The sequence below is a fragment of the Myodes glareolus genome, chromosome 6, assembly GCF_982192425.1.
Source record: "Myodes glareolus chromosome 6, mMyoGla1.1, whole genome shotgun sequence".
Lineage (NCBI taxonomy): Eukaryota > Metazoa > Chordata > Mammalia > Rodentia > Cricetidae > Myodes > Myodes glareolus.
Window position 1 is genome coordinate 107,096,033 of NC_142031.1, and position 15,137 is coordinate 107,111,169.

A 15,137-nucleotide genomic window follows, 5' to 3' on the forward strand; every position below is an offset into this window, starting at 1 on the left:
GCTAGAATGGGAAAACAGCAACCGAATCCAGGAGCCAGAAGAGAGGGCGGGCGCGTTCTTTACGTCGGCATTTATAGTATAAGTGGCCATGCCCATGAGGGCAGATAACTTAAAGGCTACTGGCTGAAGGATTTCCTACAGCAGTCCCACCCTGGCCTGTGATCTTGTGAGGCACAAGAAAGCAGGCTGAACAAGCCAGTAAGTGACATTTCTCTGTGGTCATCAATTCAGTTCAGTTCCTTCTTTGAGTTCTTGTCCTGATTTCCCTTAATGATGGACTGTAAATTCTAAGATGAAATAAACGCTTTCCTACCCAAATTGCTTCAGGTCATGGTGTTTATAACAGTAACAGTTTATAGTGGATCGCACTGAAATAGGTACCGTTAGTCCCTGCTCCCAATGTATTGACTCTCCATTTCAGCAGTATGTATAAGAGACAATTTCAAGTTACGTATACTGTGTCTTATTGTCTGTCTATGACTGTAAAGCCTGGGGTCCGGTCTGGTTGGAGACATGGTTGGAAGCCTAGGAGCATAGCTGATGTCTTTCTTACTTGGACAGTGATGGGCCGGGCAGGACCTGTTTAGAGCGCATGCATTTTGCTTCTTTCAAGCGACAACCCACGAAGGCACAGGATCATTTTCTTTGGCAGTCATTGATAGTAAGCAGTGGAATGTGCTAGTGTAGAAAGTCTACTGGACAGAATAGAAAAAGTGCTTCCTCTGGGCTGGCTGTTCATTATGCAAGAAATCTTGAGGAAGGAGTAGCCAAGATTGGGACTGGCCACCAGGGGTCGCCAGAGGAACTGAGAGGGCAGCTGTTAAAATGGGCCTTGTTCTTTCCCTTCCTGGCTCTTTTTCTCCCTTTGCCTGTTCTTTCCTTTCCCTCTCTCTCCCTCCCCTCTTCTCTCTTCTCCCTCATTCCCTTCCCCCTCCCATTTTGACAGGGTCTCTCTGTGTGGCCCAGACCAACATTAACTCTTAATCCTCTTGTCTCCAGTTCTCTAGCAGTGGGAAGGCAGGCACTTCTAAACACCCGGCTCCCACAGTTCTTCCTTGTTCACCAAAGAAGGCCTCACCCTCTTGGGCCCCATCTTGCGTCGGCCATCTTCTTTTGCTATCTAGGTGTCCAGCAGACCCAGGACTCCTCTGCCCTTTCGCATTTCATTGCTCCTCCCCTTCACAGCAGCTCTCGCGATAATTAGCACTCAGACCTGTGATTCACTCATAGATGTTTTCTTTCTTGGTCATCAAATAGATAGCTCTCTGCCCGTGGGGCTACTCACCTATGAGGTCCAAGACGTTTGAATGACCTCCCCAAAGTCCTGCCTTTGAGTCCTCAATCTTGTGTTCCCCTGCCCATCTGTTCATATATGGAGCTACACTTAGCTGTCTTCCCACCCATCAGAAAAACCAATCAGAACCGATGCGTTACAAAGAGACAGCAGCCACCACCTGAAGTGCTTTGCCTGTACCTGCTGCTCACATATGCTTAACCACCCGCGATTCCAGGCAGAGGGCACTCAGATGCAGAGAAATGACGGAATCTGCCCTGGGACACACGGCTCTAAAGTAGCATAGTTGGAAGTCCAGTCCTGGCAGTGTGGTGGCTCTGGTATCTCCTCTTTACCAGTGTGCATCTCTCCACCCCCCCCCGGGGGGGGCATGAGTAGGAGCTAACTCACAGCTCAAGAGAGAGGCTTGAGAATAGACAGTGTGTGCCAGCAGATGAACTGCTGGAGGCGGACAGATGATGGTGATAACTCACTGTTGTACAGTGATGCCCACAATCTGTGGTCCAGCGACCACAGAGACTGCAAGATCTATGGCTTTACTGTGTCTATGGTGTATGGAGTGTCCATAAGACGTAAGTCCGTAGACATCTCCACGATCAACTTTAGGAAGTAAGGCTGGGAAAGGCAGAGGGATTTTTTGAAAATGATCTTTAAAAATCCTTAGTTAAGAATATATGCTCTAGTGCTGAGAAGGTTCAGCATGAAAACACGCCCACCATCTCACCTGAGAGTGTGAATTTGTTCCCCCAGTACCCACACGGCAGGAGACGACCAGCTACCAAGATTTGTCCATTGACCTCCACAAGTGTGCTGTGCAAATAAATAAATCAGTCAATGTAACAAGGTTTCAAAAGTAATACTCTACATGAAATACAAAATGCATTGAGGAAAATTAAAGTTTTCAGGGGAGGAATTAAATATCATTAACAAGATTAATGTTTTTAAAGTTCTGAATTCCATCCTGCATGTGACTCATTAGCAGAAGTTTCTTCTTTCCTTGGCCCCCAAGTTTGCAGTGTGGTTTTGTTCAGGATGCCATCATTGACTTCTCCTCTGTCCTAGAGGAAGGGCTTCACCTCACAGGTGATAGATAAGTCAGAGATGATTATCTGGAAGAACTCCATGCCACTAGTGTGGCCATAGTGAGTATTGTCTGTCATGGTCACAATGCTTTGGCGGACGATGAACAACTGCAGGCTATATAGCATTAAGTAACACCTTCACATCCAAGCATACGATTGAGGCACGGCATAAACACACAGGCTCCTGGACTCATCAAGACTGAAAGGCACTTGGTAGGGTTTTCTTTAAGAACAGGTTGCTGCCAGGACTGCTGGGCTCCGAGAGGGGTCAGCTGAGGCTGGAGGCCTGCTGGCTCTTGGTGTTCCAGCATTCCAAGAATGCAGGCTGCCTTGCTTCACAGTCCCATAAGAACCCTGTTGGGCACATTGCTGTTTGCCTTGTCCTGTAGTGTGGCCTCTCAGGACCAGGCTATTTTTCTGAGAGTCTAGAGATAACCTTAACCCTGCCAGGTCACAGGAAGGTAGGGGAGAAAAAAAGGGCAGTGGAGACTAGTTGCCTAGGAGACTAAGAAAGCAGGATCCCTGTCACCTTGCAGGTCCCCAGTACATAAGAAACTTCTGGAAAAAGCTGAGGGTGCCACCCTGCTCTACACCATAGATAGCATGGCAATCGCTGTAGACTGAGCCAAGGCAGAAATCATTTTTTTAAAAAAGAGATTTCCACATTATTTTAATATAAAAGCAAGCTTGAAGACCATCTGGTATATATGAGCCTAGTGAGGCCATGAGGGTTGAGTATCCTAAAGTCCATGTACCCCAGCACCTCATACTCCCAGAAAGCTGGGAAGATTGGGGATGACTTCCTTCCTGTTTGCCTGGTTTGCCTACCCTTTGCTGTGTGGAGTTTGCTCCCGCTACTGGGTGAATCAAAGTATAGGAGGGCGGAGGTCCTGGTGAGTGGCAGAGGCTCTGAGAGGAAGTTACTCACATGTCTGACGATGCACATGGTGGATCCGGTGGATCCAGGAAGCGTGGGGCAGGGTGGGTATCATACAGCAGAGCACTCGGGGAGACTTGTACTGCCACCATGGTGCAGGTGAGGGAGCTGGGGCTGGAAGAAGCAGAGGGCCAGGTCACCACAGCTGCTGTTATCAAGTAGAGTCAGAGCCTCCTTATCAGCGAATCAATCCCACACCAGTTATGTTTTAAGGGGTTATTTATTTTGGGGGGTAAAACTTACATACACCATAAACCGTCAGGAAGGGAGCCTAGTCGCTGGAGCAGGAGCCGGGACCAAGCACCAGAACCAAGAGCCAGAACCAAGAGGGCCTGATCCGGATCTGCTTCTCTTTTTAAAAGAGAAATATACCACGCCCCAGTGGGCTGGTATTTCAGCAACTATTGGCTGACGGAGAGGAAGTCGCTCCCCGCTGCACTGTGGGCTCCTATTTCAGCGACTATTGGTTGAGGCAGCGGAAGTTACTCCCACAACACTCCTGGTTCAAGGACTCCCTGATGGCAGCTCTGACACACTGCTGCTTTCAGCGTTGGGTTTCTGCTGTGACTTGACAGAGAAGCTCTCCTGCCCCCACCACCACCACTTTTGACCTGATTTTTTGTGGCATGTCAGCATTTGAGGCAGGGAGATAAAGGAGGGAGAAATAGACCTGGGATGCTGGGGGCCAAAGGATCAAAGAAAAGCCACCAAGATGAGCACGCTCCTAGTCTTCCACTTGGAGATGCCTTGAGTGTGACTCACCTCCAAGTCCTTAGTGTTCATCCTTGGCAGCAGGAATGAGCATTTGCTGGACACAGAGCACAGCCACTTGCCAGGTTTATGGAAAGTGATTCCTCTCCCCCGTCAATTACACGTTGTGGATAACGGCACCAGGGCTCATTTTACAGGTGTGGAAAGTGAAGCCCACACTGCTTAGGCATCGTCCCTAAGTCACCAGCTGGTGACTAAACTGCTGTGTGTGGAGAGTTTAGTGCAGGTATTTGTCACTTACCCACGGATTGTGACTATAGGCCTGCAGGCCAGAAGCCCAGCCCAACTGTGGCCTTCAGCACACTCTCCCCTCAGGTATAACAGCCAGTCATATTTATTGTATCTGAATGCTTCAAGGGCATTAGTTATTGCACTTTATGTCCTGACCGTTGAGAGTGGGTCTGAGGTAGCTCCTCGTGCCAAGGCTATTCCTATAGACAATGACTGTTCCCTGAAGCACTCTCAGAGAAGGCTCAGAACACACAAGGGAACCTATGTCAGACCTTAGATGACAGGAAAGTTGTGTCCCCATGTAGCTTCCTCCAGATTCTTGATTGCAGCTCCTGGTGACACCCTCACAAGTTAGTCTGGCCTCCCACTACAGCCTCCTCACAGTGTCCTGAGGAGGAGTCTAGCCACCCACTCTTTGGCCATGTCTGTACTTGTGTGAGGGACTGAGCCAACTAGGAAGAGGCAGAAGTTATTTGGTTCTCTTAGGATGGCAAGATGCTGCCAACTGCACAGAAAGACATCAGCATTTGGGAACACACGTAAATCCCGAATCGGAAAAGGTGAAAAACTTTTATTTATAATACAGTAGGACCCATGGGGCCAGAGGCATTCTAGAATGTTGTCAAGGATGTGAAAGACTTAGGCTTCATGTACTTGGGTGCTTTCTGCAACCTTGGTGCATTTCTGCTCACTGGCTTCTCTGTTCCCTCCAGGTAGATCCCAAGAATGCCCCAGTAGTCCTCTGGCTTCAGGGTGGTCCTGGAGGTTCATCCATGTTCGGACTCTTTGAAGAACATGGGCCCTATGTTATCACACGTGACATGACTGGTAAGTGATGCTTCGACTACTTTTCCCATGGGCCTTCTTCCAGCCAGTATCTACTCTGAAACTAACTCAGAATAAACACAAGAACCCCTAGGAGTTGCTTAATAGTTCCAGACTATAGAGACACAACTTTATGGCACTGTCTGTCCTGAAGGGGGAGCTCCCCAGGGTGAGTGTCCTGCCTGGCTTACTTTCTCCTGCAAATGTGAGTGAAAGGGTCTAAGCTGCTTTCTGCAAGCCAGCTGCTGACTCAAGCATTCTTGGCGTACAAAACCAGTTGGTATTTATTACTATTTGGGTGAGCCCTGTTGCACGGGCCTAATGGTGGAATTATATCCCTCATTATCCAAGAGAATAGGATGCTTTATGAGTCCATCACTTAAATGAGCTGATGCCTTGAAAGCAACATGCTGTGCGTGAGGCTGAGGTGGAGAAAGAACCTCTGGCTATGTCTCAGGGCCGACTCCATCTCTGTCTCTCTGCGGAGAGAGTTCGCTTTCCCTGGGTTGGTGTTCAGAGTGTGAATTGGTCTGTGAGTCACTGTGGAATCTTTGGCGCCAGCTTTGGTGGGGTTGTTCTCTTCAGAACTGGGGAGGAGGAAGAGGATCCAAGAGCCCGGGTGTAGGGTGTAGGAGTCCTTTGCAAGGTGGAACAGACGGGCCCAGTTCTCTTGTCAATTCTCACGAGATTTTGTTGTCATAGCTGCATTCTTAGCTGTAGATCTTGCCACATTGGGCAAAAGTACAGACGAGGAGAAAACGGGTAAAGATGGTGGGCACTGGCCTTACAGCGTGTGGCACAGTGGCAGAGGGGAGGCCATGATGGCAGGAGGATGGCAGGGTCTGCTGGGGTCTGGAGCACCTTGCCTGGTATGCTTCGTTACAATCCCAGCTCTTTCTTCTATTTTGACAGTTCTTGCCAGAGACTTCCCTTGGACCACTACCTTTTCCATGCTTTACATCGACAATCCGGTAAGTACCACGGGGCGCCAGGGAGCATCAGGCCTGGCATCTTGTCCCCTTTCTTTTTATAACACAGTCATGACTGCATGGTGGCATTTTGATCAACAGCAGGCCACATCCACAAAGATGTTTCTGTAAGGCCATCAAGGAGCTGAGATGCTCCTGTCAGTTACATTTTCTTCAACCTTTTTAACCATTACCCATGTTTAGATGTAGCTACCTGGCACGGTGCTGAAGTTTCTTGCTGTATCCAGTAGAATGACATGTTACTGTACATGCCTCCAGTGTGTGACAGTCTGTGCCTTCTGCGTTTGTCTGCATCTTCACTCTGATGGACTAACAAGAATAAATACTTAAGTTGTCCTCACCATTAAGCAATATATTACTGTATATTTTCTAAAATATAGATACACTTTCCCCTTTTATATTAGAATTTGATTTATAAAATGAGCGACCATTATAAAATGAGGCATGGTGGAACAACCCTATAATCCCAGCCGTTGGAGGCTGGGGGCTGTAGGATAATGAGTTCAAGACCAACCTGAACTACATCATAAGCTCTGGGCTAGCCTAGCCTACATTGTGGTACCCTTCACATCTCAAACAACATTGAATGTCACCAATGGGATAAGGGGCGGATAGCCTTTCACTGATGGAGTGGATTCCCTGTCTCACTGGTTGCTGCTGTTACTAATAATGGCTTCCCCATCTTTCATGGAGGTATCTAGATACAAAGAGCCAGGGCTGGTATTTTTTCCTTTCCAAGGGAAGCAGGATGACTTCATGAGACATAGGATACATAGAGCAATGCAGAGATCTGAAGTCAGAGGTGTGGTTTTCAGGATCAGTACGGCCACCTCCCAGTGTGAGGTCTAGTCAAAAGTCCCCAGGGAACACATCCCTTCATGCTTACCTTCCTCTCTTCCCCCCTCAGGTGGGCACAGGCTTTAGCTTCACCGACAGTCTCCAGGGATACGCCGTCAATGAGGACGATATCGCCAAGGACTTGTACAGGTATGACACACATCTGTGGCGATAAGAAAAGTCTCCCAGTGATAGTCACTATCAATTGGTCCTTATCGCCCAACTTCTACAGTGCTGCGGAACACTTCCACCCAAGTGTGTGTGCACACACGGTGTCTTCTGCTCTTCCTTTCCTTGCCATTGGTTATTGTTTATCTGATCAGCAGACAAAGTCAACAGGGGTGAATTATGAATGTAAGTTTGAGAATAATATCCTACAAGACTTAGTAGAGATACAGTACACATTTTTAGCCAAAGATCCCGTCTCAAGCCGTCCACCCAGATGACTCAGGAGTTTCCAGTTGTCTCTAAAATTTGATCTAACTTTGTGCTTGCCCGGAGATAACGTCTTTTCCAGGCATTTGTCTTCTTTCCCACGACTGCGCCTTCTGTGGTCTAGATGTATAGTTCACTCTGTAGGTTTGTCGTTCCTTCTCCAGACTGAAAGTGGTCTTTCCCGTCTTCTTCATCTTACAAAAATTGTCTTTTACTTAAAAAAAAAAAAACCAACAACAACAAGTGGGAGAAGGGATATCAAGTTATGTTCCTGGTTAAAGTATATGTACACATCAATTTTCCTTTCATTCTCTTGCATTCCTTACGTCTATTTTTAGTACATTTTAAGAACTAACTTAGCCTTTCTAATTTGGTCCAATTTTCCCAGGCTATAAATTGTTAGTAGAGAACAAGTCTAAATTCTTTCAGAGCTCCCGGGCACCCTTTGACGCTCCATGAGAATCTTCTAGAAGACTCCCAATGGCCGGTGTCACCTGCCCACTCATTCTGCTAACCACCCAGAGAGCACACCCAGAATCTCTGGGGATGGGGGGAGCAAGGACACAGGGTGTCTCTTCTTTTCAGGGGCAGATCAGGCCGGGAACCGAGGGACTGGCTTCCTGGTCTTTATTTGCTGCCAAGGACATCTCTTTCTTTCCCTCTGCTGACCCAGAAAAGAATACGACTGCTCTCTAATTTCCCACATAAAATCCCTCAAGATTTTAACACTTGGGTTCAGTTTCCAGCAGGGATACCTAGGCCCTTACACCATCGAGCCTGCACACAGTGGTTCCTTGGGACATACTAGCTGATTCTCCCAGAGGGACCTCTTTGGGCCTCCCACCTTCACGGTCTTTCTCCCTGTGTAGGCACGACTGTAGTGCCGGTCCTCAGAAGCCCACTCAAGCGCTTCTCAGCACCACTTACTTACACTGTGTGTTCTCCTTCAGGTCAGACCCCCATCCCCACCCCTTACCACAAGGATCTTCAGCTCCTTTGTTTAACTAGCAAAGGCCCCCGGGGTGGGGGGTGGGGTAGGAGGCTCTCTATTAAAGAAACGTGTTCACCCTTTGCAAGCCAGAGCTTTGCAGAGGGCCTCACCCCCTAAGCCGGAAGCAAGGATGCTTCCAGCTAGCAGTTGACCCTCCGTGTGGATGTTTACTGCTGCCATGTGGTCCGACTCCTCTCGCATGACATGGGAAGAGGCCCTATTTCAAAGCAGCCGTTGTTTATAGCTGTTTCGGTTCTCTTCGCTTCAGGCTCTTAGAACTGGAAAATAGCTAATCAAGGCTAGTGCAGAAAACCGATTTCAGCTGTTTCCTTTACAGTTTACACTATTCGTTTCCTGTGCTGACTGCGTTCTTCTCCCCCAGCTTGCCAGATGGGTGTTCGCTTTGGAACTAGTAAATGGACTACAGGGTGTGTGTGTGTGTGTGTGTGTGTGTGTGTGTGTGTGTGTGTGTAAGAGCAGATCTTTCTTCTCCCTTCGAAAGCTCCCCTGCATCACTCCCCACCCCTGAAGATGGAGTTCTATTTTTCTGTGAACAGTGCCTGGCCTGGAAGGAATGGCCCTTCCAAGGAGCCATGTAGCATCTGGGTTTCTGCTGGCTTTCTTTGTGGTCAGAGAGGAACTTCTTCACTCACGGTCAGACACACACTACAAAGGATGCTGCGGAGCCATGGCTTGGAAAACTGTGAATGAAGGCAGGAGGCAGTTTCCCGACTTTGATGTGGAGTTCTGGCCTGGTGCCGCTGTCTTCTGGTCTCCCTTGACCACTGGATGTATCCCTGGAGTTGGTGACAGAAGAAACTGGCAGCAGCCCCTGTCCTCCTGGAGCCCAAGGCCTGGTAGAGCTCCTAAAGTTACCTTCTTGGAGGTGAATGGAGGAGGCCCAGAACTATTTGATTGGGTGAAGGCTTCACTCCAGCCTCTGGCTTCCATATATTCAAAGAGTCTGGAATGTTCCGGTGGAGGCTCCGCCCCAAGTCCCTCCCCACCCCCATCCCCAGAGTTGCCTCAGTTCATACTCCCGCTCCGAGAAAGCCCGCCAAACAATGACCCCTCCCCAGAGATGCTCAAGACCACTCCCACAGGGTATTTAAACTGCTCCCCCTCAGAACAAAGGCGTGGCTTTTCTGTCTTCCTTTCCCATCTCCTCTATGGGGTGCTGGAAAGCCATCCGATAGCGTTTGTATCCGTTAAACCTGGGCCTTTTCTAATTCGGTTTGATTTGGTCTGGTTTGGATTATTGCGTCGGCGGAGAGGCTTATGGGATGCAGACACTTCTCTGTTCTCGCATCCTGACGGTCTGGAGGTCAGAAACGAGAAAGAAGAGGACAGGGTAAATTATACCCTGTCAAAAAGACGTGTTGGGGACATACGTCTTCCCAGAAGTCCCCAACTCCCGAAGTTTCTGTTTCTCAATAGCTGCAAATCTACATGTGGATGAATCTATTCCTAACGCCAGAGCCCTTGTGAGGCAGTTACAGCCCCAAAGTCACACCTCCATGCCTTGCGGCCAAGCCTTCAACACTGGAGTCCGGGCCTTCAGATTCAAACCAATGCAGTGTGGAGCCCCGTGACTGTCTCTCGAGTTCATACTGCTTCCGCTCAACCAGAACTGGCCAGATTCTCTTCCAGCCACCGGCTGCGGCTGCCGCTCATTGTCATTCCAGCACCTTCTCTGCCCTACATACACCACAGGACCTTTCCAAAACGTCATCTGAGGAGCAGTGTCCCTCCAGCCATTCCTTCTTTCAAAAATGCAGCATTCTGCTACCAAAGAGCTTCCCGTTAAAATTCTGTTTTTCAGGGAAGTCCTTGGCACAGTTCCATCAGGGATCTCCAACAGAGTCCCTACCTGACGATGCGCGATTTCTGTGCCAGGTTCATTCACACCTAAATGAATCACACGCACACATTTGTGCCGCATGCACACCAGCATCATGCTAAGCTTTGAAAGGCACGCAGACGTGAGTCCTGATTTTAGTTTAAGCAGAACCTCGTCAAGTCATTGAAACAGTGCTCGGCTCAAGTGCAGCTAAATTAGCAAGGAGTGTGTGTGGCTCTGGGTACTGAATTTGCCATTTTCCTAATTTACTGCTGAGGAAGAACCACTTAGCAAAGGCTCTGGAAAGACAGGCAGTTCATGGAAAGACCTGAACTGTGAGAATAAAATGGTAATAGCTTCTTTGAGGAAACTCTGGCTTTCAAAGCCTCGGCTACTACGCTAGTACTTTCCAGATAGAAGTAATGTGAGAGATTATCTCTGTCAATTTGGCTTGCCAGATACAGTACAAAAGACACAGTTGAATTGGAAAGTCAGATAAACAATGAATATTTCTTTATATATAAGTATCTTTCAAAGATGGAGAGTATTAAAAAAGACAGCCAGCACAGACCTCTGGCTCTCTCTCTCTCTCTCTCTTTCTCTCTCTCTCTCTCTCTCTCTCTCTCTCTCTCTCTCTCTCTCTCTCACACACACACACACACACACACACACACAGTATGTCATAGATAGAATTTGGGCATCCTTATTCTAAAGCATTACTGATTCTTTATCTGAACTTCAATTTTGATTGGACGCCTTGATTTTTTTTTTTATTTGCTAAACCTATTAGCCCAAACAATGCCCCATCAAATACCAAGGAAGTAAGCTATAAGTTAAAGCAGGAGACTTGAAATTTACCGCAGTAAATGAGCTGGTGCCTTTCCAGCCAGCAGGAAGAGAGGAAGGGAAGTGGTTTTAGGCTGAAGGTTCCTGAGGGGAGGGTGGAGAATGAGCTCCTATTTTTACCCTTGTTCTACAGCCAGTTTACTGCCAGCCCTAACGTGGAAACTACCAAGATGCAGCCTCCCAAATTTAGTTCCTCAAAGTCACTATAAATAAACTATAAATAACAAATAGAGAATGCACTGAAATGCCACACAGTGGATTTTTATGGAGCCTTTGAAAGTTAAGTCTAGCAGGGATCACGGTGGTCATATTGATGGAGTTTTTCTTTCTGTCACCCTTGAACTCTCTCCCACTCCGGGCTTCTCAGAGACATCTTGCCTTTCATCTTCCCTGGAAGGTTCATGGTTTTTAGTCCCTCAGCAGGAAGTTGGGACCCGAAACCCTGTCTGGCCTCTTAGGCCTTGCCGCCAGGTCAAGGCATTCCTAGAGTGCCTGAGTTTTGTGGATTTTTTTTTCTTTTGTCTCTTTTTTTATTTCAGCATGGTTCACTCCAATGGCCTTGGGATTCTGGTTGTTTTCTTTTACTCCATCCCTCCTTCTCTCCCTTCTTCTTCCTTTTTTTTTTTTCAGCTTTGGTGCTCTTAGAACACTGGAGTTCTGGGAGCTCTGTAGAAAAAGTCTGCATCCCCCACAACCGTTGGTTGATAAGAAGCTGAACTTTCTATTGCCTTCCCACAAATTTGGCCTAACAGAGTATTGAGGTTTAAATGAAACTTGCCAAACAGTATATGGAAGCTGGTATCATGGACACAAGGACCCCTCAGCAGTTAGATGACCCAAAGTGGCAATCACAGGTTTAGAACTTTCTCCAATGTTGATGTCCAGCGTTTATACTTCTGAGCACGGCAGCATCAGCTTACCTATTTGCTTTGCCTAGCCATCTGCGTGGAAGGCAATATTACCCACTCGGGACTAAAACCTCCCCGGAGACCAGAGGAGTGCACAACCCAGGGCTAACACCTTCCAAACAGGGCTCATGCACCCAGACGGTGCATAATGGCAAATGGCGCATGCGCCCAGCCTTTGAGGCATGGCAGTCAGTCTGCTCTGACTCATTTCTCCAATCTGAATGTTCTTTCTTTCACAGTGCACTGATTCAGTTTTTCAAGTTGTTCCCCGAGTATGCGACGAATAACTTTTATGTCACTGGGGAGGTAAGTTGCTATTTTATTTTCTAGTGTGCCTCCAATATTAGAAAGACTAGACTATAGGATGACAGTCACAGCAAACATATTCATGTGTGTGTGTGTGTGTGTTGAGTCAGTCCACTCTCCCAATTTCCCAATTATCCTCTAAATATACCCTGTAACAATGTTTTTTTTTCAGCTGGGGTTCATTGAAGGGTCACCTATTAGGATGGGTACAGCAGGTTACTATATTCCAGTCTTCTGCTCCTTTTTTATTGTCAGTCATAGCAATGATTTGAAGTGGGGACCAGGTACCTGTAGTACATCCCATGTTAGGAACTTGTCTTATTCTCCCCTCGGTGTTCATATTCAGTGAGGATTCCATCTGGGGGAGCTTGTGTTCCACCAGGAACAGCACCATGGCACTTTGTCCCCACGGTGGTATTGAACCTGATCACTCGGTTAAGGTGGCATCGGCTAGACTCCACCACTTAAACACACCACTTCTGTTTGTAATCCACAAGTAATCCGCGAGCCCACGAACGGCTCTTCCCTCAAGCCTGTCTCTCTGCAGTTTTAGATCCATCAATGAACCGTGTCTCTTCTGACCTGCAGGTTGTGAAATGACAACTTTCTCATCTGCTTTTGTACGGGCATCATCCCACATTCTTCTACAGAGTCAATCCCCGCCGTCTCCTCTCTAGGTTCTTGTATATCCTGATGGACCCAAACTTTGGTATTTCTAGTTCATCTACCAAAACCGATTGCTTTTGTTTTCATGCTTGTTCTGATTCTGCTCTTGGGAAGCCCCTTCAAGCTGGCTGTTGGGTCACTTTTGAGCATTTCCTGCTCTATCATAGGTATTTGCCTCTGAAGCACCCTGTGCATTGCCTGCGCTGGTCCTGGATCAGTCATTTTTCCAGGGACTCTGGCTCGTTTCAATGGAGAGTGGCCCTGAAAAGCTGAGGCTGGAGCATTAGTGTGCTCCTTGCTGCTAGGACTCTGTGACTCGTCTCCAATTCTTCCCTGCATGGACGTCTGTGTGCACCTTCTCCCACACCGAGGAGCAAGGTTCTTAGCAGCATTGTGTTCTCCGTGCAATCCCACTGTATGCCGCTAAAGGCTTTAACATGACTCTGTCGTTACCAGGGCCAGCAAAGGCGTCCATGTTTCTTTCATCGGGACACAGTCGCTCCCTCTCTGCTGCTCTGTCCCTGGAGCTCTGTTCTTGTCCCAGTTCACTCTCAAGCAAGTGCTTTTCATACTAAACAGCCCATGTGTTCCAGCCTGGTGCATGTCTAATGCTCCGGGCAAGTCTATCCATGCTCCTGAATCTGAGGGTTGCTTTAGGTCCTACCCTCTTTGGGAACCAATAACTTGGGCTGGAGGGACAGAATAAAGAGCAGTGACCAAGGCCTACCTCGATGCTCCTGGGGAGGAAGGATCGTGCTGGGGCAGTCAGCCTCTGAGCCCTCAGGCTTAACTCTGGAGTGCGTGATGTTCACAGAAAGGTCCAGGGGATGGTGCCAAAGGAGGGGCTGTGAGGATGACAGGCAAGTGGTCCACAGATGTGCATATGAAGGGAGCGAAAGAGAAACACAGGCTAAATTCCTAAAGAACGACAAGCATGGAGCCAGGAATTTGAGCCTGTCTTCTCTTTCTAAGCTGCCAGAGAGAAAGGTTCAGCCATCTCTACTGAGTTTGGTTTTGTTTTTCATAATCAGTTGTTCAGTATCCAATCACATTCCCTTCCTCTGTCCGTACTGTTTTCTGCTTCTCCTCACCTTTCGAGAATTTTTAGAGGCAAGTTGGGAAGGGAGCAGAAAGTGACACCCTCGTCATTTCCCAGTTCCGCTGGAAGCCACACATTTCCCCCTGCTAGCAGGAGACTGGTCTGCTCAGGGTGGCATCCCTTGTCTGACAAATAATGTGGTGATGTCGTGAACCATGCTGCTCGGCAAGGCTGCCACACGCTGGAGGAAATTTCTGACTTGTCTGTTTGATTTGTGCCTTGTGGTTTCATGCATGCCATTTCCAAATGTGTGTGGGAAAAGGAAAAAATTATATTCTTTGCTGCCAGGATGAATACTCTTAGGGGAACTTGCGCCTTCCATGTGATAAAGGAAGAGGAGCAGGAGGGCGAGAACCATGGCAGAGAGGCAGCAACCATGTAGCCTCAGTTTCAGAAGAGCACAGTGGATCTGTCCACGTGTGTCCAACCTTCTGACATTGTGACTCTGTGTCAGCCTCAAAGTTCACAGTTGAGAGTGAAGCAACTGGATTACAGGAAGCAAAACAAAACAACAACAACAAAACTATAGACAAACATGAGACCTCATGTGTTAAGTATGTTTGTGATTCTGTGATTGGCTACATGCAGCCCTATGACTACAAGATGGACATGCCTACTCTAGAAGTCACATGCCTTTGAAGAAAGAAGAATGCCAAGTAGCAATGCCCCACTTCTCCAGTCTCACGTGCTGTTTTGTTTGTCTTTTAAGGCCATGAGGGAGAATAGAGTTCTGGGCTGATAATTGGAGACCTGGAATAGAGTAGAGGCATCCTGGGTTGCTAATTGGAGAGCTGGGTCTCAGTGGATGGTTTCAGGCAAGTTGTTAATCTCTCTGAGTCTTTGTCTTTTACCTTGCAATCCAGGGGTTGGTTAGTTTTGAAATCAGTTCCCGTGGCTGTTTGTTTTATTTATTAAAAGTTCAGTGGCAGCTGGGCGGTGGTGGCACATGCCTTTAATTCCCGCAGAAGCAGGTAGATCTCTGTGAGTTCGAGGCCAGTCTGGTCTACAGAGAGTTCCAGGAGAGCTAGGGTGGCTACACAGAGACACCCTGTCTCAAAAAACAAACAAACAAAAACAAAC

General features: G+C 47.8%; 1 protein-coding gene across 1 annotated transcript in view; it reads left to right on the forward strand.

Moving 5' to 3' along the window:
* The window catches only part of Cpvl (carboxypeptidase vitellogenic like), a 107,434-nt gene that overhangs the window by 19,647 nt on the left and 72,650 nt on the right, over positions 1-15,137 (forward strand). The window contains exons 4-7 of the mRNA XM_048440145.3: positions 5,029-5,143; positions 6,053-6,111; positions 7,037-7,116; positions 12,226-12,292. Of these exons, the coding sequence (XP_048296102.3) occupies positions 5,029-5,143; positions 6,053-6,111; positions 7,037-7,116; positions 12,226-12,292 (321 nt within the window). The remainder of the gene's footprint in view (positions 1-5,028; positions 5,144-6,052; positions 6,112-7,036; positions 7,117-12,225; positions 12,293-15,137) is intronic.